The 24031-nt window shown below is 46.8% G+C and overlaps 1 protein-coding gene across 2 annotated transcripts in view; it reads left to right on the plus strand.

Annotated features, from left to right (window-relative positions):
• LOC137656669 (sister chromatid cohesion protein DCC1) overlaps nucleotides 1–24031 on the plus strand; it is a 118229-nt gene that overhangs the window by 17142 nt on the left and 77056 nt on the right. For both annotated transcript variants that reach the window (XM_068390846.1, XM_068390845.1), the window contains exons 2-3: nucleotides 10073–10243; nucleotides 17101–17164. In XM_068390846.1, the coding sequence (XP_068246947.1) occupies nucleotides 10073–10243; nucleotides 17101–17164 (235 nt within the window). The remainder of the gene's footprint in view (nucleotides 1–10072; nucleotides 10244–17100; nucleotides 17165–24031) is intronic.

Below are 24031 nucleotides of genomic sequence, written 5' to 3' on the forward strand. Positions count from 1 at the left end.
TCTTTTCCTCGTGTGCTTGACAACAGCTAAAAGAGTAAGTGAGATCCACGCCTTCAGCAGGATCATTGTTTTCACATCTGAAACGGCTACATGTTCCTTGCAGCTCGGTTTTTGCTAAGCGAGCTTCCTTCACGTCCTTGGCCTAAGTCGTTCGAGATCCCAAGCCTGTCCAACTTGGTGGGGAATGAACTGGAGAGAGTACTTTGCCCAGTTAGAGCTCTTAGGTACTATCTAAAAAGGTCTTAACCTTTACAAGGACAATCAGAAGCCTTATAGTGTGCTATCAAGAAACCTTCTTTTCCAAGTTCTAAGAACTCAGTTTCTTACTATTCAGGCTTCTGATTAGAGAAACACATTCTCATCTGAAGGAAGAAGACCTTGCTTTGCTGAAGGTAAGGACACATGAAGTGGGAGCTGTGGCTACTTCAGTGGCCTTCAAACAGAGCCATTCTCTGCAGAGTGTTATGGATGCAACCTATTGGAGAAGCAAGTCAGTGTTCGCATCATTCTATCTCAAAGATGTCCAGTCTCTTTACGAGTACTGCTACACCCTGGGACCATTCGTAGCAACGAATGCAGTAGTAGGCGAGGGCTCAGCCACTACATTCCCATAATCCCATAACCTTTTAACCTTTCTCTTGAATACTTTTTATGGGTTGTACGGTCGGCTAAGAAGCCTTCCACATCCTTGTTGATTTGGCGGGTGGTCAATTCTTTCTTGAGAAGCGCCGAGGTTAAAGGTTGTGATGAGGTCCTTTAGTAGGGGTTGCAGCCCTGTATACTTTAGCACCTTTGAGTTGATTCAGCCTTCCAAGAGGAACGCTGCGCTCAGTAAGGAAGACGATTTTATTAAAGGCAGAGTAACGGTTCAAGTCGACTTCCTTACCAGGTACTTATTATTTCATTGTTATTGTGGATAACTGATTATATGAAATACGGGATACTTAGCTATCCTTTAGTCTTGTACACTGGTTTTTCACCCACCCCCCTGGGTGTGAATCAGCTACATGATTATCGGGTAAGTTTAATATTGAAAAATGTTATTTTCATTAGTAAAATAAATTTTTGAATATACTTACCCGATAATCATGATTTAATTGACCCACCCTTCCTCCCCATAGAGAACCAGTGGACCGAGGAAAAAGTGAGGTGGCGTCAACAACAAGTACTGTAGTACCTGGCCACAGGTGGCGCTTGTGAGTACACCCCCTTCTAGTATAGTGATAGCTGGCGTATCCCTCCCGTAGAATTCTGTCGGGCAACGGAGTTGACAGCTACATGATTATCGGGTAAGTATATTCAAAAATTTATTTTACTAATGAAAATAACATATTTTTGTCTTTTCCACTGACTGAAAGTGCTTTCCCTTCCTGATCATTGAAATGCTAGGGCCTGATAAAAGTATGATTAGTTTCATCGTAACCTAGAGGGAGAAAGAAAATTAAAATTGTAGATGACTTACCCTAAATTTGACACATTAAGGTAAGACTGTTGAACAATTTCTTTTAATTTTTTACTCTAATTTCTTGGATAATGCGTTTTAATGTATTTTTCATACTGTATGTAGTCCGATGTATTCAGTTGTATTTTGGTCCAAAAATACTACTGTATTTGTCTAATACTTAACTGTACATTCAATATTTGCCAATAGGCCTTACTGCAGCAACTTGCTTCTGATTTAATTCATTCTGTAATCTGTTTATGTAAGTATAATATCTTCAGTCTCCAGATTCACTTTTAGGGAGATGTTTGAGGACCCAATCATCACAGATCTCATTAGGTGTTTTGAAATAGAAGTCACTAGAAATGTGGTTTCAGCTCCCTAATGGGACTTGGATGTGGTCCTTAAGGCTTTAACTTGAAAGCCCTACAAACCATTAGCAACAGCAGGTCTTTGATCTATAGCAATGAAGAACTTTCCTGATAGCCTTAACAACTGTAAAGAGTGTTGGGGAGTTGCTGTAGCGGAAATGGCTTGGGATTTTGTTTTGAATTACTTGCCAAAATTCCGAGTGAAGACGAGTTTTCCAGCAGTCCTCTTCCACAAGAATTCATTTTGATGTTTCATCCAGAGACAATGGGTAGAGACGAGGAAGAGTGACTTTTGTGTCCAGTAAGAGCTCTTCATTACGACCGTACCAAGACAAGATGAAGGCGTTCCACCTGCATCCTAGATCGCTCTTCGTCTCGCCTAAGTGTATAACCAAGGTATAGTTTAGGAATGCAGTGGCATTCCTTCTTGGACAGGTCATTGGGCAGGTGCCAAGTCCATCACATGACTTACCATCTCAAGGGAGAGCAACAGGAACCCACGGTATTAGGAGTATGGCTACTTCTGTACAGTTTTGGACCAGATCATCAATGAAGTTTGCTACAAGAAGGCCAACTCTGTTTTTCCCTCTTTTAAAAAAATTGTTATATGATAATATACATTCCTTAGATCTCATTATTGATAGCCAAGCTAACACCCTAGTTGGAAAAGCAGGATGCTATGCCCAAGGGCTCCAACAGGGAAAAGTACCCCAGTGAGGAAAGAAAATAAAGAAATGAACTACATGAGAAGTAATGAATAATTAATATGAAATATTTGAAGATCAGTAACAATATTGAAATAAATCTGTTATATATAAACTATGAAAATAGACTTTTTTCAATATTAAACTTACCCGATAATCATGTAGCTGTCAACTCCGTTGCCCGACAGAATTCTACGGGAGGGATACGCCAGCTATCACTATACTAGAAGGGGGTGTACTCACCAGCGCCACCTGTGGCCAGGTACTACAGTACTTCTTGTTGACACCTCCTCAATTTTTCCTCTGTCGTGCTTCCGGCAAGACGTTCTGGGATACGCTTATGATCTTGGAGTATTTTCACGGCTTTTGGTGAAGTATTTCTCTCAGATTTCGGCTGTCGCTTTACTGGAAAACTTCTATATTAGCTTAGATAGCTATTATTTAGTTCTGATTAATGGTTAACGATCTTTTTGCTTGATTTGGAATCCCCACTTGGCTAACTCTTTGATTCAAGATGTCTGACATTTCACAAGCCCCACCCCATAGACGATGTAGGTCTTGTAATAGGCGTATTCCGAAGGCCTCGGTAGATCCTCACACCGCTTGTTCTGACTGTAGGGAAAGACCCTGTCAGTTGGAAGATCGATGTGAGGAATGCGCCGGACTTTCGGAACTTGAATTTGTCCGATTTCTTAAATATTCAACCAAGTTAGAGAGAGAGAGAGTTAGGAGGAGTTCTTCTCGCTCTTCACTTTTTTCCTCACCTCATGATCCCCTACCTTTTCCTCCCCCTGTAGTGGCTACCCCCGAACCTACTATTTGCCCTCAACCTGATATGTCTGTTGTTTTGCGTGCCATTCAGGCTTTAGGTGACAAAGTGGAATCGGTGGTTAGTGATCATAAGTCTCTTATGGCCGAAGTCAAGGAACTTAAGGTCAAGAGTGCAGTGGGGGGTAATAGTGCCAGTGCTGTGACAAGTGCTAGTGTCAGTGCAGTGCCAAGTGCTAGTGTCAGTGTCAGTGTGGTGCGTGAGGGTACTTCTGTGCGTGCCAGTCGTCCTCCCAGTCCGGGACCTCTTGCAAGCTCCCAAGCCCAGGGGAGAAGCAATGTCGAAGGGCAAAAGGGTTCGGCAGGCCTTGATCGGCGCACAGAAGTATCCTCGGTGGTTGCGGGCGTGTCTTCCAGAGACCGTCACTCCCACCCGCAGACGATTGAGCCCGTCTTTTACTCGTCTGCTGAAGAATTGTCAGGGAGAAAACGTTGGACTCAGGTCTCAAGACCTATCAAACGCAAAGTCCAGACCTCAAGAGCTCTACAACCTGGCTGCAGTCATTGGATCAGCTCTGACTCGCCGCAGTCATCAGTTGACTGCACACCTCCTAAGAAGAGTAAGGTGCTGCTGCAACAGATCTCTTCTGTTAAGGCTTTGCCTCAGCAGACCTTAGTGTCTGCCGACCCCAAGTTGACTCTACTGCAGTCCATGCAGTCACAACTTGCGGTCTTAATGCGTGAGTGTCAGGCTGAGAAGGTTACACCTCCTCCTGCGATCGCTCCGCCTAACCGCAGTCCTGTCTGCCAGGCGTACGATGTTGAGGCTCCTCAGGATACCTTACCACGTACTGAGTTGCCAGTTTCCAGCGGTGTGCAGCTTCCTCCGCCTTCCTTAAGGCAACCTCAGCAATGGGAACAGGAAGCTTATACCTTACTTCCTCCGCTTCCACTTGCGGTTCCACCAATGAGGCAACACTCTCTTGAGGTACAACAACCTCTCCCATCCATGAGGCAGACACCTCAGCTCTCGCTGCAGCGACCTCAACCCTCCTCAAGGCGAGAGCCTCAACACCTTAGCCTTGCGCCTCAGGAACCTCAACTCGCGAGACAAGAACTACGTTCTGCGCAGCCACTACCTCAACTCTCGCAGCTCACACCTCAGGAACCTCAACTCGTTCCTCAGGAACCTGCTACTGCGCATCCGCTAACCTTACAGCAAGCGCAACTCTTGAGTCAAGACACTCATGCCAGGAGTCAGCCTCCTCAACCCATGCGCCTACCTTCTGCTACTCCTTTTGACCAGCCTTTGCAGCCTGAACCTCAGGTTTTGCCTCAGCAACAGAGACTTGAGGATGTAACCACAAGCGTTTTTGCTCCCGCTCGTGCAGATTCTGCTGTTCAGCATACCTTACCTCTCACTTCGCTACACTCTGGTGATGAGGTTTCTGATGATGAGGCTGCACACCTGGATCCCTCATCAGATGTGGAAGATTCCAAGTCTTCTCCTCCTCCTATTGACTTTCGTAAGGTCCTGGCTCTTTTCAGAGAGGTATACCCAGACCATTTTGTCTCTGCTACCCCCCGCTCTCCGCCATCTGAGTTTTCGCTGGGCATGCAGCCAGCCAAGTCAACTTATACTAAGCTCGTCTTTGCAAGGTCCTCTAAGAGAGCTCTAAGAATTTTAGGGGAGTGGTTGCAGTCTAAGCAGCAACTAGGAAAGACTTCCTTTATGTTCCCACCGACTAAGCTCACTTCTAAAGCGGGCGTTTGGTATGCCACAGGAGAGGAACCAGGCTTGGGAGTACCTGCCTCTGCCCAGGCTGACTTCTCAAGTTTGGTAGACACTCCTCGTAGAACAGCAATGAGGCGCTCTAAGGTTTGCTGGACCTTCTCCGATCTAGATCACTTCCTAAAGGGTGTATTTAGAGCCTTTGAGATGTTCAATTTCCTAGACTGGTGCCTGGGGGCCCTTAGCAAGAAGACCTCCCCTGCGGACAAGGACTCAGCCATGCTCTTAATGTCCTGCATGGATAAAGCTATTAGGGATGGATCTGGCAAGCTTGCTTCAATGTTTGTGTCAGGAGTGCTTAAGAAAAGGGAGCAGCTTTGTTCCTTCCTTTCTTCCAGCATCACACCTTGTCAAAGGTCTCAACTCCTTTTCGCTCCGCTCTCTAAGTTCTTGTTTCCCGAAGAGCTTGTTAAGGACTTGTCTGCGGCCCTGATTCAAAAGGACACCCATGATCTTGTGGCCTCTTCAGCTCGTAAGACTAAGGTTGCCCCCTCAGTCCCCAGGACTTATCGCACCCCAGTGGCTGATACTCCTGCTACGAGGTTTATTCCGCCCTTTCGTGGTAGAGCCCCCAGCCGAGGAAGCTCCCGTCCAGACTCTTCCAGGAGCAAGTCTAGGAAAGGTTCCAAGACTTCAAAAGGCAAACACTGACTCTCCTCCTCTCCAGACAGCAGTAGGAGCCAGACTCAAGATCTTCTGGCAAGCCTGGGAAAAGAGAGGTGCAGACGCCCAGTCTGTCAGTTGGCTGAGGGAGGGTTACAGGATACCATTCTGCCGCAAACCCCCTCTGACCACTTCTCCCATCAACCTCTCTCCCAACTACAAGGAAAAGGACAAGAGGCTAGCGTTGCACCAGGAGGTGTCGCTCCTGTTACAGAAGAAGGCAGTGGTTATAGTCCGGGACCATCAATCCCCGGGCTTCTACAACCGTCTCTTTCTGGTGGCCAAGAAGACAGGAGGTTGGAGACCGGTGCTGGACGTCAGCGCGCTCAATGCTTATGTCACCAAGCAGACGTTCACTATGGAGACGACGAAGTCGGTCCTAGCAGCGGTCAGGCAGGAGGACTGGATGGTCTCGTTGGATCTGAAAGATGCTTACTTTCACGTTCCTATTCATCCAGACTCCCAACCTTTCCTGAGATTCGTTTTTGGAAAGGTTGTCTACCAATTCCAAGCCCTGTGTTTTGGCCTAAGCACAGCTCCTATGGTGTTTACGCATCTGATGAGGAATATAGCAAAATTCCTCCACTTATCGGACATCAGAGCCTCCCTTTATTTAGACGACTGGCTGTTGAGAGCCTCCACGAGTCGTCGCTGTCTGGAGAGTCTCAACTGGACTTTGGACTTGATCAAAGAACTGGGTCTGTTAGTCAATTTAGAAAAGTCCCAGCTCATTCCCTCCCAATCCATTGTGTACCTGGGAATGGAGATTCGGAGTCAGGATTTTCGGGCTTTTCCATCGGCCCCAAGGATAAGCCAAGCCCTAGATTGCATCCTGAGCATGCTGAAGAGGAGCAGTTGCTCGGTGAGACAGTGGATGAGTCTCACAGGGACCCTTTCATCGTTGGCCCTGTTCGTAGAGCTAGGGAGACTCCACCTCCGCCCTCTCCAATTCCATCTAGCAGCTCATTGGGACAAGGGTTTGACGCTCGAAGCAGTCTCTATCCCGGTCACCAAAGAGATGAAGACCACTCTCTTGTGGTGGAAGACCAATCTCCTTCTCAGGGAGGGCCTATCGCTGGCGATTCAGACCCCCAATCTTCATCTCTTCTCGGATGCATCGGACTCGGGCTGGGGCGCGACCTTGAACGGACAGGAGTGCTCGGGAACGTGGAACGAGGAACAGGAAACGCTCCACATCAACTGCAAGGAGCTACTAGCAGTTCATTTAGCCCTATTGAACTTCAAGTCCCTCCTGCTAGGCAAGGTGGTGGAGGTGAACTCCGACAACACCACAGCCTTGGCTTACATCTCCAAGCAAGGAGGGACCCATTCGAGGAGCCTATACGAGATAGCAAGGGACCTCCTCATTTGGTCAAGAAGTCTAAACCTCACCCTAGTTACGAGGTTCATTCAGGGCAACATGAACGTCTCAGCAGATCGCCTAAGCAGAAGGGATCAGGTCATCCCCACGGAATGGACCCTCCACAAGAGCGTGTGCAACAGACTTTGGACCTTGTGGGGTCAGCCGACAATAGATCTTTTTGCCACCTCCATGACCAAGAGACTTCCTTTGTACTGTTCCCCAGTTCCAGACCCAGCAGCAGTTCATGTGGATGCTTTTCTGCTGAATTGGTCCCATCTCGACCTTTACGCATTCCCACCGTTCAAGATCATAAACAAAGTCCTTCAGAAGTTCATCTCGCACGAAGGGACACGGCTGACGCTGGTTGCTCCCCTTTGGCCTGCAAGAGAATGGTTCACAGAGGTACTACAATGGCTGGTCGACGTCCCCAGGACTCTCCCTCTAAGAGTGGACCTTCTACGTCAACCTCACGTAGACAGGTTGCACCCAAACCTCCACGCTCTTCGGCTGACTGCCTTCAGACTGTCGAAAGATTCGCTAGAGCTAGAGGCTTTTCGAAGGAGGCAGCCAGTGCGATTGCTAGAGCAAGGAGGGTATCCACTCGTAGAGTCTACCAATCCAAGTGGGAAGTCTTCCGGAGCTGGTGTAGAGCCAATGCAGTTTCCTCTACCAATACCTCTGTAACCCAAATAGCTGACTTCCTATTACATCTAAGGAATGAGAGATCCCTTTCAGCTCCTACGATTAAAGGGTACAGGAGTATGTTGGCTTCAGTTCTCCGCCACAGAGGTTTGGACCTTTCTTCCAACAAGGACCTTCAAGACATCCTTAAGTCTTTTGAGACTTCTAAAGAACGTCGTCTACCCACTCCAGGCTGGAATCTAGACGTAGTCTTAAGGTTCCTTATGTCACCTAGGTTCGAACCTCTTCAGTCAGCTTCCTTCAAGGACCTTACCCTCAAGACTCTTTTTCTCGTCTGCCTTGCAACAGCTAAAAGAGTCAGTGAGGTTCATGCCTTCAGCAAGAACATTGGGTTCACATCCGAATCTGCAACATGTTCTTTACAGCTCGGATTCTTAGCTAAGAATGAACTTCCTTCACGTCCTTGGCCTAGATCGTTTGAAATTCCTAGCCTCTCCAACATGGTAGGTAACGAGCTAGAAAGAGTTCTTTGCCCTGTCAGAGCTCTGAAATTTTATCTTAATAGGTCAAAACCTATTCGAGGACAGTCAGAAGCCTTATGGTGTGCAATCAAGAAACCTTCGAGGCCCATGTCCAAAAACGGGGTTTCGTATTATATAAGGCTTCTGATTAGAGAAGCCCATTCTCACTTGAAGGAGGAAGACCTTGCTTTGCTGAAGGTAAGGACCCACGAAGTGAGAGCCGTAGCTACTTCGATGGCCTTTAATAAAAACCGTTCTCTGCAGAGCATAATGGATGCAACTTATTGGAGGAGCAAGTCAGTGTTTGCATCATTTTATCTTAAAGATGTCCAGTCTCTTTACGAGAACTGCTACACCCTGGGACCATTCGTAGCAGCGAGTGCAGTAGTAGGTGAGGGCTCAGCCACTACATTCCCTTAATCCCATAACCTTTTTTAACCTTTCTCTTGAATGCTTTTATTGTTGTTTTTATGGTTGTTACGGTAGGCTAAGAAGCCTTCCGCATCCTTTTGATTTGGCGGGTGGTCAATTCATTCTTGAGAAGCGCCTGGGTTAGAGGTTGTGTAGAGGTCCTTTAGTAGGGGTTGCAGCCCTATATACTTTAGCACCTTAGAGTTGATTCAGCCTCCTAAGAGGAACGCTGCGCTCAGTAAGGAAGACGAACTTAATAAAGGCAGAGTAACGGTTCAAGTCGACTTCCTTACCAGGTACTTATTATTTCATTGTTATTTTGAGATAACTGATTATATGAAATACGGGATACTTAGCTATCCTTTAGTCTTGTACACTTTTTTTCACCCACCCCCCTGGGTGTGAATCAGCTACATGATTATCGGGTAAGTTTAATATTGAAAAATGTTATTTTTATTAGTAAAATAAATTTTTGAATATACTTACCCGATAATCATGATTTAATTGACCCTCCCTTCCTCCCCATAGAGAACCAGTGGACCGAGGAAAAATTGAGGAGGTGTCAACAAGAAGTACTGTAGTACCTGGCCACAGGTGGCGCTGGTGAGTACACCCCCTTCTAGTATAGTGATAGCTGGCGTATCCCTCCCGTAGAATTCTGTCGGGCAACGGAGTTGACAGCTACATGATTATCGGGTAAGTATATTCAAAAATTTATTTTACTAATAAAAATAACATATCTTGTTCAACAAGCATGAAAACATTTGCTGCAAGTTTAACCTTTGCACCTGCAGAAGATCAGAAGTGGTGTTATGTGCTGATGAGACAAGGTACTACTTTGAGGCTTTGTAGGAAAGGCATCACAGGAGTCCTGAGTGATTGAGACGGCAGATCGATCTTTAGGAAATCCAGATTGTAACCAAAACAAACTTGGTGTCTTGACAAGCCAGCAGACAACAGGCATGGAGGATTCTTTGACAATGTTACTATGCCGTGTACATCCACCATTTCATTAATTTATTGGAATCATAGGCAGTTGTACCATTGATTAATTTACTGATTTACAGTCTAATTATATTTTTAATAATTTGGGACTTAGTTTGTATAATATACTTACGTAAATTAATTACAGAGTACAGTAAATTAAATTTTAAACAAGTTGCTGCATCAAAACCTATCTGCAAATATTAATTGTACAAGCGGGTATTTAATTAGAAAAATTATTTTTAAGTTCAAATTTCTGTCCATTAAGTTAGCAAAGTACAGTAGGTAGCTAATAGTCCAGGGCTGAGGGTAATGTCTAATAAAATGAAAGACTAAAGATACATCTGCATGCCTCGGTGTGATTAATTTTGTACCTCATTTCAGTGTAAGTTGAGGTTTTGCCCATTTTCAGATCAGTGGATGATGTCAAAAAGCTGATCCATCATGCCAAGTTAACAAATGATGAACTCTTACCGGTAACACAAACTCTGGAATTCACTGAAAACTATGGAGAAGGTGGTGGTAAAACGCTCTTGTTTGAGGCAAATTCAGAACTTCTTGAGACCTTGAAGAAGGGAGATAGGTGAAATATATTAAAATATTTTAGTTTTTACTTTGATTTTACAAATGATGTATGTTAATGAAGATTCTATTTTACAGTGGAACCTCAAAGATCGAATGTAATTACAATACTGTAATTCCAGAAGGCTATTTTAACACTGTTCAGAAATATTGTTCGAAATTCAAATGCTATCAACCTCTGGGTTCCACTGTAAATATTCACATTAGATATTTTAGCTGAAATACTTTTTTTTATTTCCATTTGTTATTATTTTTAGATATTAAACTTAGCCGGTGAATATATAATAGCTGCTGCTCCAGCGGCTCGACAGAAAAACACACAAAAACTCGCGAGCGATCGCTATGAAGGTTGCGGGTGTGCCCACCAGCGCCAACTATCGGCCAGATACCGCACATGCATGTAAACAAGCCTCAATTCTTCTCTGTCGGCCTTAACGACAAGACGTATCAATACTCGCTGTATAACCTGGAGTTTTCTCAACATAATTGGTGAAGTACTTCATTTTGGTTTGAGCTTTCGCAGTGCAGGTGTTTTTCCTCAACTTAAACTCTTGAACTCTTTGTTGGACAGATTTATTGTTGATGACTTGGATTGTTTTTTTGGACTTTCTTTGACTAATTCAAAATGGCTGACGCTTCACAAGCCCCTAGATTTCGTAAGTGTAATGCTAGGGATTGCAATAGGCGTCTTCCAAAGGCCTCTCTCGACCCACATACTGTGTGTTCTAATTGTCGGGGTAAAACCTGTCAATTAGGAGATCGGTGTGAGGAATGCGTGGGCCTTTCGGAATTCGATTGGCTCGAATACGACAAGTATTCTCGTAAGCTAGAGAGAGATAGGGTAAGGAGGAGTTCCTCTAGATCAGTAGATTTTTCCTCTCCACATGCCCCTGAACCTAATCCTTCCCCTGTAGTGGTTGTGCCTGAACCCCCTACTGGCACTCAGGAACCATCGATGCGAGACATGTTACGTGCCATTCATGCCTTGGGTGAAAGAGTTGAGTCGTTAGCAACAGATCGTAATCAACTCATGGCTGACGTTAAAGAGCTAAAGTGTCAGAGTGCCACAGCGGAAAATCGTGGGAAAGTGATTAGTGCGCAAAGTGTTGTGAACAGTGTTGCGACCGAGGGTTCGTCTATTCGTGCCTGTCGTTTGCCTAGTCCGAGACCTCTTGCAAGCTCCCAAGCCCAGGGGAGAAGTAATGTCGTACGACTTATGGGTTCGAGAGGCCTTGATCAGCGAACAGACGTTCCCTCTATGGTAACAGGCGTGTCTCATCAAGATCGCCCCTACCATAAGACGAGAGAGACCATTTTCTCCTCGTCATCCGAAGGCTTTTCGCATAAGAAACCGTGGAGCAAGGTTTCTAGGCCCCTTAAGCGAAAGTCGGTCCCTTCAGGACAGGTCCAGCGTCCTGGTTGTAGCCATTGGGACAGCTCTGACCCTTTGCAGTCATCGGAAGACTGCTCGCCGCCTAAGCAGCAACGTTACACAGGCTCAGAGAGTCTTGGTGTAGGCAAGGTTGTGCAGTCTCAGACGTTAACCCCGTCTTTTACCGCACCCATTCCCGTTGATCCTAAATGGGTTGTGCTGCAAGACATGCAGTTCAAGCTCGCCTCCCTTATGGAAGACTATTCTGCTGAAAAGGTTCACGATGATCCTCGCCGCTTAACTCATCGAGATCCTAGCCTTCAGCCGCCAAAACGAGCCTTTGCTCGTCCTGTTGACGTTGGCGTTGCTAAGTCACGTCAGTCACGCTTTGTAGAGCCTCACTCGATGCAGTCACGTGTTGACTTTCAGCCGCATATGGACGTTCAGCCACTTCCTAATGCTCTTGTTGACGTTCAGGACGTTCGCCAACCAGCGGAGTTGACTTGTTTTGACGCTGAGCGTCAACCACCGCAGTCTAGAGTTGTTTTGACTGCTCAGTCTAGGCAGTCAAAACAGTCTCGAGTTGACGTCGAGCGTCCTCCCGCTCCTGTTGTTGTTGACAGTCAGGCTGTTAAGCAGTTACATGACGTAGCGTCCTGGACTGCTACTAATGCACCAGTGCGTGTGGACTCTGCGTGTCAAGCATTGCCAACCCCTTTGCTTGTTACTCAGCAGTTGTCGGATGAGGATCCTTCAGATGAGGACGTTGCTGACCCTCATCATGATGATCATCCTTCGGATGTAGACGAACCTAGAACGGTTCCTCCCTCAATGGACTTTAAGAAAGTCATGTTAATTTTCAAGGAGCTTTTTCCCGATCACTTTGTCACTGTTGCTCCTCGTTCGCCACCGTCTGAGTTTGCTCTAGGCTTACCTGCTAACATGCCAGCCTTTACTAAGCTAGTGCTCTCTCGCTCTTCCAAGAGAGCTTTACGACTTTTAGGCGACTGGTTGGATACCAGGAGGAGTTTGGGGAAGACGGCCTTTGCCTTCCCTCCGTCAAAGCTCTCGTCTAGATCGAGCGTCTGGTATGCCACGGGAGAAGTTCTCGGCTTGGGAGTCCCTGCCTCTGCCCAGGGTGACTTCTCAAGCCTCGTAGACTCTCCCCGCCGCCTAGCCATGAGACGCTCGAAGATTAGTTGGTCCTCCTCGGACCTTGACCATCTGACGAAAGGCGTATACAGGGCCTTTGAAGTTTTCAACTTCCTTGACTGGTCTTTGGGAGCTTTAAGTAGGAAAATCTCATCGGCTGATAGAGATGTCTCCTTACTGATAATGTCCTGTATGGATAAAGCCATCCGCGATGGTTCCAATGAGCTCGCCTCCTCTTTTACGTCGGGAGTCTTAAAGAAGCGAGAGTCCCTTTGCTCTTTTCTTTCGGCAGGAGTTACTCCCTGTCAGAGATCAGAACTACTCTTTGCTCCCTTATCAAAGTTTTTGTTTCCGCAACAATTGGTTAAGGACATAGCTTCTTCGCTTGTGCAGAAGGACACCCATGACTTGATGGCGTCCTCTGCTCGCAAGGGGACTCCTTCTACATCCTTTGCTGCTAGACCCAGGATCGACACTCCGGCATCCAGATTTATCCCGCCCTTTCGTGGCAGAGCTCCCAGCAGGGGAAGTACTCGTGCCGAGGGAAAGAGAGGAAAGAAGAGAGGAGCCAAGTCCTCACGTGGCAAAGTCTGACTGCCCACAGCCTCAGACAGCAGTAGGGGCCAGATTGAAGAGCTTCTGGCAGGCCTGGGAGAAGAGGGGCGCAGACCAACAGTCTGTTCGGTTGCTCAGAGAGGGGTACAAAATTCCATTTGTACGCAAACCTCCTCTAGCGACATCCCCCATCGACCTCTCTCCCAGGTACCGAGAGGAGTCAAAGAGACAAGCCCTAAACCTAGAAGTGTCTCTGTTGCTAGAGAAGGGAGCGGTGGTGAAAGTCTCGGACCTTCAATCACCGGGGTTTTACAACCGTCTCTTCCTAGTCCCGAAGAAGACAGGAGGTTGGAGACCGGTGCTAGACGTCAGTGCGCTCAACGTCTTTGTTACGAAAACAAAGTTCACTATGGAGACCACGAAATCAGTCTTAGCAGCGGTCAGAAAGGGAGACTGGATGGTCTCTCTCGACCTACGAGACGCGTACTTCCACATCCCTATACACCCAGATTCCCAACCGTTTCTGAGGTTTGTTTTCAAGAATGTGGTATACCAGTTTCGGGCCCTGTGCTTTGGCCTAAGTCCTGCTCCTCTCGTGTTTACGAGGCTTATGAGGAATGTAGCAAAATTCCTCCATTTATCGGGAATCCGAGCCTCCCTGTACTTGGACGACTGGCTTCTCAGAGCCTCGTCCAGTCATCGCTGTCTGCAGGATCTTCATTGGACATTGGATCTGACCAAGGAATTGGGACTTTTGGTCAACCTAGAAAAGTCCCAGCTGATTCCATCCCAAACTATACTGTATTTAGGGATGGAGATTCGCAGTCCAGTTTTTCGGGCTTTTCCGTTTGCCACCCGAATAGATCAAGCCCTGCTCAAAGTCCAACTAATGTTGAAGAGAGAACGGTGCTCAGTCAGGAATTGGATGAGTCTAGTAGGAACTCTATCATCCCTGGAGCAGTTTGTCTCGCTAGGAAGACTACACCTTCGACCTCTCCAGTTCCATCTAGCCTTTCACTGGAACAAGGACAAGACGTTAGAGACGGTCTCAATCCCGGTCTCCGAACCAGTAAAGGCATGCCTGAAATGGTGGAACGACAATATCAGTCTGAGAGAGGGACTTTCCCTAGCAGTTCAGAACCCAAACCACGTACTATTCTCAGACGTGTCGGATTTGGGTTGGGGTGCGACCCTGGACGGTCGGGAATGCTCAGGTCTGTGGACCTCAAGTCAGAGGAGCATGCACATCAACGGCAAGGAGCTTTTGGCAGTCCACTTGGCCTTGATGAAATTCGAGAGTCTCCTTCGAAACAAAGTGGTAGAGATCAACTCCGACAATACCACAGCCTTGGCGTACATCTCCAAGCAAGGAGGCACCCACTCCCTCACGCTGTACGAGGTCGCAAGGGACCTGCTCATTTGGTCAAGAGATCGAGGCATCTCCCTGTTAACGAGGTTTATCCAGGGCGACTTGAACGTCTTAGCAGACTGTCTCAGTCGGAGGGGTCAGGTAATTCCTACGGAATGGACCCTCCACAAGGACGTGTGCAAGAGTCTTTGGGCGACTTGGGGTCAACCCACTATAGACCTCTTTGCCACCTCGATGACCAAGAGGTTACCAATCTATTGCTCTCCAGTCCCAGACCCAGCAGCAATACACATAGACGCTTTTCTCCTAGATTGGTCTCATCTGGACTTATATGCATTCCCACCTTTCAAGATTGTTAACAAGGTACTGCAGAAGTTCGCCTCTCACGAAGGGACAAGGTTGACGTTGGTTGCTCCCCTCTGGCCCGCGAGAGAGTGGTTCACCGAGGTACTTCGATGGCTGGTAGACTTTCCAAGAAGTCTTCCTCTAAGGGTAGATCTGTTACGTCAGCCCCACGTAAAGAATGTACACCAAAACCTCCCCGCTTTTCGTCTGACTGCCTTCAGACTATCGAAAGACTCTCAAGAGCTCGAGGCTTTTCGAAGGAGGCAGCCAGTGCGATTGCAAGAGCGAGGAGAGCTTCTACCATTAGAGTATACCAGTCGAAGTGGGAAATCTTTCGAGACTGGTGCAAGTCAGCATCTGTGTCCTCGTCCAGTACCTCTGTAGCCCAAATCGCTGATTTTCTTTTACATCTGAGAAAAGTTCGCTCCCTTTCAGCTCCCACGATCAAGGGCTACAGGAGCATGTTGGCTTCGGTCTTTCGGCATAGAGGCTTAGATCTTTCCAACAATAAAGATCTCCAAGATCTCCTTAAGTCTTTCGAGACCTCTAAGGAACGTCATTTGGCAACTCCTGGATGGAACTTAGACGTGGTCCTAAGGTTCCTCATGTCAGACAGGTTTGAGCCATTACATTCAGCCTCCCTGAAGGATCTCACCCTCAAGACACTTTTCCTAGTGTGCTTGGCTTCGGCTAAAAGAGTCAGTGAACTTCATGCCTTCAGTAAGAACATCGGCTTTTCTACAGAAAAAGCCACTTGTTCACTTCAACTTGGTTTCCTGGCCAAAAATGAACTGCCTTCTCGTCCTTGGCCTAAATCTTTTGATATTCCTTGCTTATCAGAGATCGTAGGCAACGAACTGGAAAGAGTATTATGTCCTGTTAGAGCTCTTAAGTTCTATTTAGCTCGTACTAAGTCATTACGAGGTAAATCTGAGGCATTATGGTGCTCAGTTAAGAAACCATCATTGCCTATGTCAAAGAATGCTTTGTCATATTTTATCAGATTTTTAATACGAGAAGCTCATTCTCACTTAAATGAGAAAGACCGATGTTTGCTTAAGGTTAAGACGCACGAAGTTAGAGCTATAGCAACCTCCGTGGCCTTCAAGCAAAATAGATCTCTGCAAAGTATCATGGACGCGACTTTTTGGAGAAGCAAGTCAGTGTTCGCGTCATTTTACTTAAAAGATGTCCAGACTCTTTACGAGGACTGCTACACACTGGGTCCATTCGTTGCAGCGAGTGCAGTAGTGGGTGAGGGTTCTACCACTACACTTCCCTAATTCCAATATCCTTTTTAATCTGTCTCTTGAAATGTTTTTAATATTGTTTTTTGGGTTGTACGGAAGGCTAAGAAGCCTTTCGCATCCTGGTTGATTTGGCAGGTGGTCAAAGTCATTTCTTGAGAGTGCCCAGATTAGGGGTTTGATGAGGTCCTGTTTGTATGGGTTGCAGCCCTTGATACTTCAGCTCCTGGGAGTCTTTCAGCATCCTAAGAGGATCGCTGGGCTTCGTGAGGAAGACAGACTTACAAGGCAGAGTAATCGTCTAAGTCAACTTCCTTACCAGGTACCTATATATTTGGGTTTTGTTATATTATAACTGTCAAAAACTCTAAGCATATACGCTGTAAACTTAATTAACTCTGGTCTCTACCCACCACCTTGGGTGTGAATCAGCTATTATATATTCACCGGCTAAGTTTAATATTTAAAAATGATATTTTAATTATAAAATAAATTTTTGAATATACTTACCCGGTGAATATATAAATTAAAGGCCCTCCCTTCCTCCCCAATAGAGACGCAGCGGGACGAGAAGAATTGAGGCTTGTTTACATGCATGTGCGGTATCTGGCCGATAGTTGGTGCTGGTGGGCACACCCGCAACCTTCATAGCGATCGCTCGCGAGTTTATGTGTGTTTTTCTGTCGAGCCGCTGGAGCAGCAGCTATTATATATTCACCGGGTAAGTATATTCAAAAATTTATTTTATAATTAAAATATCAGTTTTCCTTTTTATTGTATATATTTTTCTCTTTTTTATAATTATTACTGTACTTCAGATTAATCTTTAGAGGTGACCCTGAGGCTGGAGCTGTTCTGTGTACCAAAAATAAAACATATGAGGTAATCCATTTTTGTTTGGTTCAGGAAATGAATTTTACATTATTTAGTACTGGTTTTATTTTAATATAAATTTGTTAATACACTAATAGAAACCTGAGTCCTTTACTTAAGAGAGTAGATAACAGGGATGCTGGAACATGGTAGTTAAAATGATAACAAGGTGTAAACAACTGGGAGGCAACTCCCCCACTGCTAGCTCACTGACAGCTCACTTAGATTTCAGCCATCAGTGAGTGTACACCTCGCTGGCTGGAACTATTTTGGCAGAATTTTTTTTAACAATTTTCTTTTTCTCTTAACAGCTTGTTGGTTTGAGTGACTTTATTTTAGGATGTTGCCTATTTTGCTGAAATGTCCGATAGTGTCACCGAAGACCTGCGGTACTTTTATGTGTGTTCTTAAGCGGATCCTCACCAGTTATGCCTGTGTTCTTAATGTTGGAAGTGGCAATCCTCCTAGTGGGAGAAGTACGGCAGGAGGAGGAAGAAGCTCGAGAGGGATTCTTTGCCTTTTAGGTCATCCTCGAAGCTGAAAAAGGGCCAGGTGGCTTCTTCCCACTCCCTGGTACTCCTCCTTTTGACTCTTCTCCTTTTTCATCCTCCAAGGGCCATTCGAGCAAAAGTAGTGGCCCTTTAACTTACGGTAAGCCCAGGAGCAAAGAGGTCCCTCCATTTTTCTATTGGATACTCTTGATTTATGTTTGGATATTGATATTTTGACCCTTGCTTGTTTTGATCTTTCTAACAATTTTCCAAAATGGCCACCCCTCCCTGTTACCTTTAGAGTGTGTGTGAATGGGTGTAAGACCTGGTTGCCAAAGGCCTCCATTGATCCTCATTCACTCTCTATTAAATGTAGAGGTAAGGTTTGCAAGCTGGATGATAGATGTGACGAATGCCTTCTGTTATCTGATCGTGAGTGGCTTGAATTCGATCGCTATTCGCGAAGGTTAGAAAGAGATAGGTTAAGACGTAGTTCTTCTCGCTCGTCTAGAGATTTTTCCTATTTACATGTCACTGAACCTATTTCTTCCCCTGTAGTGGTAGTTCCTAATCCTGCTACGAGTACCGCTGATGAGCCTTCACTTAAAGTCATGATGTTGGCTATTCAAGCATTGGGCGTGAATGTTGAGTCTATCGCTGCTGATAGGACGCAATTAATGTCCGACGTTAAGCAGCTTAAAAGTGAAAGTGCGAGAAGTGCAGTGAGTTATTAGTGCTGTGGAGGGTGCGCCTGCTCGGGCTTGTCGTTCTCCTAGTCCTAGACCTCTTCCAAGCTCCCCAACCCCTGGGAGAAGGAATGTTGAAAGACGCAAGGAAACGAGAGGCTTTAGCTCCTGAGCAGACGTCCCCTCGAACGTACCTGTTGACGTTTCCCAGGACGTTCGCCCTCACCATAGGAAAGGTGAGGTTAAAGTGTTTTATTCATCCTCGGATGACGACGTTCCTAAAAGAGGCTGGCGTCAAGCGTCCAGACCTCTTAAGAAGAAGTTTGATAATGGCAACCAGCGTCCTTCCAGGACGTCTCAAGGTCCAAGCTGTAGCCATTGGAGTAGCCCAGAATGCTTTCCTTCCACAGAAGAGAGCTCGCCTACCAAGCGTCCTGCTAGGACGTTAGATCCTGTTAAGAATCGTCCTGTTGTTGAACTGTTGGCTGAACCAGGCATGCCATCGGTTCATGCTCCTCCGCCTCCTTCAGATTGGCTCTCGCCCTCTGGACGCTCTAGGCGGTCTTTGAGTGGTGTAGAACACGAGCCTGATTTTGATCACAGAATTCAGCGACTTCCTGTAGCTTCTATGAGTAGGAAGGTGCTGTTTAGGATATTTAGCGACACTGATAACATTCCTAACTTGCTTGCTAGTATTGCCTATGATCTACCAGAGCACACCCTCTACTGGCAGTAACTGAGGCAACAGTGATTTTTAGGGTCTACAAACTCTTGCAGTGTACTCTTATAAATGGAGTAGTCAACGCGGAACTGGAGGCCAGTTATTGGTTTCCCTGCTTGGTTCCCTAGACGCCATTCAGGATGTGCACAGCTAGTAGAGTACTGTTCATCCTAAGAATGAAGACGGCTCCGTCCCCGTAGACCTGAAGGACACGTATCCTCGGATCCATTCACTCTGCCCTACTGGAAGGTTTCTTTGCTGTGTCTTTAGGAAAAGTAGCTACCAGTTCAAAACCCAGTGCTTCAGACTGGCTATCACTTCCCAAGTGTTTATACAAGTATTCAAGCTATTTTCTTAAACACTCAATCGGCACTCATATACCAACACGTCATGGCAATTCCATCTTTCTACCCTCCTACTTGAGAGTCACTTCAACATTGAGAAAGTCTTCCTTCATCTTGTCATGATCTGCAGTTTGAGATGTGTCAGAGAAAGTTCTTTAGGACTCCTAGACTGAGGTTGGAATATCTGGGAATACCTTTGTATGACAGTTAGAGGGGTTCCTTGGCAAATGATTGTGACAATACTAGAGTTAACTGTTTGTTTCTGTGTTGCCGTCTGAATCGACAAGGACAGCGCCTTCTTTGACTTCTTCGACGACAAGGCTAGTTCCGCTGTGCTGCCTCCTCAGTGATCTCCTATAGTTCCTGAAGCTTTACTGGTCAACATCTGAGCTTCCTCCTGTCTAGAGGATGTGATTTACGGGGGACATGCGCCTGTTTTTCAATGCACTGAGAATGCTTGCAGTGCTGCTACTTTGCAAGCTTTCCAAAGAGTTTGATAGAGCACTTGATAGCGATGATGGTCAACAGTGCTTCCATTTCTGACCAAAGTGACAGAGGGTCCATGTTCTCAAACCCTTCTCAAAGTGGCTCACTCTTAGGAGTAGAAGAAGCAATAGAGCTGTACAAGTGTCTTTCAGGCAAGATCGCTGTTCAAGCCAAACACCCTTAATCAAAAGATTCCCTTAGTAGAGGTTTTATATTATCCCTTCATCAATTCATGGAGGAAAGGCTTCAGTTATCACCATTTCTCAACCTGCTTGCATGTAGTAGAACAGGAAATTTCCAGGATTCTACCAGTCCAAGACTGTTGGCAGTATTCAAAAGCACCTTCCAACATCTCCAAGAATTCTAGATACACGCCTTTCAGCCTTTCTTTTTAAATATTTAACTTAGCCGGTGAATATATATAGCTGCAACTCTGTTGCTCGACAGACAAAAAACAGTAAAACTCGCCAGCGATCGCTATACAGGTTGCGGGTGTACCCACCAGCGCCAACTGTCGGCCAGATACCATACTCGATGTAAACAAAGACTCAATTTCTTCTCTGTCGACGTGTCGACAAGACGTACTTTACTCGCTGTTGAAACCTGGAGTTTTTCCCATCATATTTGGTGAAGTACTTTATTTTGGTTATGAGCTTTCGCAGTACAGGGTTTTTCTTCAAATAAATCCTTGAACTTTTTTTTGTATCGGATTCATTGTTGATGACTTAGATCGTTTTTTGGAATTTTCCCTTGACCAATTCAAAATGGCTGACCTTTCACAAGTTCCCAAGTTTAGAAAATGCAATGCTAGGGACTGTCATAGGCGTCTTCCAAAGGCTTCTCTCGACCCTCACACTGTTTGTTCCAATTGTCGGGGTAAAACCTGTCAATTGGAAGATCGGTGTGAGGAATGCGTGGGCCTTTCGGAATTCGATTTTATCGAATTTGAGAAGTATACACGCAGACTAGAGAGAGATAGGGTAAGGAGAAGTTCTTCTAGGTCGGTAGATTTTTCCTCTCCTCATGCCCCTCAACCTAATCCTTCCCCTGTAGTGGTTGTTCCTAACCCCCCTCCTAGCACTCAGGAACCATCGATGGCTGACATGATGCGTGCTATCCATGCCTTGGGGGAGAGAGTTAAGTCCCTTGCTAGTGACCGCAATCAACTCATGGCGGATGTTAAGGAACTAAAGTGCCAAAGTGCCGCGGGAAGTGATAAAGTGCCTAGTGTTTCTCAAAGTGTTGTGAACAGTGTTGCGCTTGAGGGTTCGTCTGTTCGTGCCTGTCGTCCTCCTAGTCCGGGACCTCTTGCAAGCTCCCAAGCCCAGGGGAGAAGCAATGTCGTACGACGCATGGGTTCGAGAGGCTTTGATCAGCGAACAGACGTTCCCTCTATGGTATCAGGCGTATCTCCCCAAGATCGCCCCTACCAACGTAAGACGAGAGAGCCCGTTTTTACCTCGTCGTCCGAAGGTGTTTCTCGTAAGAAACTTTGGACCAAGGTCTCACGACCTTTGAAGCGTAAGTCGGTCCCTTCAGGACAAGTCCAACGTCCCGGTTGTAGCCACTGGGTCAGTTCGGACTCGTTGCCGTCATCTGATGACTGCTCGCCACCTAAGAGAGGCAAAGCGGTACCGCCTCAGTCGCTCACCCCGTCTGTTGCCGCACCTGCTGCCGTAGACCCTAAATGGGTATTGCTACAGGACATGCAGTCCAAGCTTGCGTCCTTGATGGAGGACTTCAATGCGAAAAAGGTTGCTGCTGAACCTTCTGGCCAACAACCATCCAAGCGGTCTGTTGTGCGTCCTGTTGACGCTGAGGTTACTTTCTCGCGTCTACCAGTTGAGGTTGTACCCCCACCGATGCGACCCAGTGTGGTTTGCCAGCCGCACGTTGACGTTAGGCGACGCACGGAGGTGGTTGTTGACGTTCAGGACGTTCAACAATCATCAGAGGTGACTTGTTTTGACGCGGTGCGTCAACCTCCGCAACCCGGTACGGTGTTGACTGCACAACCCAGACGGTCTAAACAGTCTCGGGTGGACGCTGTGCGTCCTCGCGCACCCATGGTTGTTGACAGTTCACAGACTGTGCAGCAGTTCCATGACGTTGCGTCCGGATCCGTCACGCATGCACCAGTGCGACCGGACTCAGCGAGCCAAACGTTGCCCACTCCGTTGCCGTTTCCTCATCAGTTTTCGGATGAGGAACTATCAGATGAGGACGTTGCTGAACCGCAAGAGGATCAACCTTCAGAACTTGACGAACCTAAGGCAACTCAACCATCATTGGACTTTAGAAAAGTCATGGCTGTATTTAAGGAGTTGTTCCCTGACCACTTTGTTTCTGTGGCTCCTCGTTCGCCGCCGTCAGAGTTTGTGTTAGGCGTGCCTGCTACCACACCTGCCTTTACTAGACTCGTTCTCTCTCGTTCATCCAAGAGAGCTTTGCGGCTGTTGGGAGACTGGTTAGAGACTAAGAAGAGTTTAGGAAAGACAGCATTTGCCTTTCCCCCATCTAAACTCTCGTCTAGATGGAGCGTCTGGTATGCCACGGGAGAAGTTCTCGGCTTGGGAGTTCCTGCCTCTGCCCAGGGCGACTTCTCAAGTCTTGTAGACTCTCCCCGCCGCCTTGCCATGAGACGCTCGAAGATTTGTTGGTCACCATCAGACCTGGACCACCTTCTTAAAGGGATTTTTAGGGCTTTCGAAGTCTTTAACTTCCTAGACTGGTGCCTAGGAGCCCTGAGCAGGAAGATCTCTTCTGCAGATAAGGACGTTTCCTTGCTCATTATGTCCTGCATGGACAAGGCCGTCCGTGATGGGTCCAACGAGCTAGCCGCCTCATTCACGTCCGGAGTCCTGAAGAAGCGAGAGTCTCTATGTTCTTTCTTGTCTGCTGGAGTGACGCCATGCCAAAGATCCGAGCTACTCTTTGCTCCCCTTTCCAAGTGCCTGTTTCCTGAAGTCTTGGTAAAGGAAATTGCCCTATCTTTAGTTCAGAAGGACACCCACGATCTAGTTGCGTCCTCGGCTCGCAAAGCTCCCCCTTTGCCTACATTGTCTGCTAGACCGAGGTTAGACACTCCAGCGTCTCGCTTTATTCCGCCCTTTCGTGGCAGAGCCTCCAGCAGAGGAGGTGCTCGTGCCGAAGGGAAGAGAGGGAAGAGGAAAGGATCCAAGTCCTCTAAGGGCAGAGTCTGACTGCCCGCAACTTCAGACAGCAGTAGGAGCCAGACTCAAGAACTTCTGGCAAGCCTGGGAGAAGAGAGGCGCAGATCAACAATCTGTGAAGTTACTCAGAGAGGGGTACAAGATCCCTTTTGTACGCAAACCCCCTCTAGTGACGTCCCCCATCGATCTCTCTCCCAGGTACAGAGAGGTAGAAAAGAGACAAGCCCTGAAACTGGAAGTGTCTCTTTTGCTAGAGAAGGGAGCGGTGGTCAAAGTCTCGGACCTTCAATCACCGGGGTTTTACAACCGTCTCTTCCTAGTATCAAAGAAGACAGGAGGGTGGAGACCGGTGCTAGACGTCAGTGCTCTGAATGTCTTTGTCACAAAGACGAAGTTCTCCATGGAGACCACAAAGTCAGTCTTAGCAGCGGTCAGAAAGGAAGACTGGATGGTCTCGCTAGACCTAAGGGACGCCTACTTCCACATCCCCATTCACTCAGACTCCCAACCTTTTCTGAGATTCGTCTTCGAAGATGTGGTCTACCAGTTTCGGGCCCTGTGCTTTGGCCTAAGCACAGCTCCTCTCGTATTTACGAGGCTGATGAGGAATGTGGCCAAATTCCTCCACTTATCGGACATCCGAGCCTCCCTTTATTTGGACGACTGGCTTCTCAGAGCCTCTTCCAGTCGTCGCTGTCTGAAGGATCTCAAGTGGACTCTAGATCTGACCAAGGAATTGGGACTCCTAGTCAATTTGGAAAAGTCGCAGCTGGTCCCATCCCAAATTATTCTGTATTTAGGGATGGAGATTCACAGTCAAGCTTTTCGGGCTTTTCCGTCGGCCCCCAGAATAGATCAAGCCCTGTTTTCCATCCAGAAGATGCTGAAGAAAGAACGCTGCTCAGTCAGGCTGTGGATGAGTCTGGTAGGGACGCTGTCATCCCTGGAGCAATTTGTATCACTTGGAAGACTACA

Source organism: Palaemon carinicauda, chromosome 17, assembly GCF_036898095.1.
Source record: "Palaemon carinicauda isolate YSFRI2023 chromosome 17, ASM3689809v2, whole genome shotgun sequence".
NCBI classification, from domain to species: domain Eukaryota; kingdom Metazoa; phylum Arthropoda; class Malacostraca; order Decapoda; family Palaemonidae; genus Palaemon; species Palaemon carinicauda.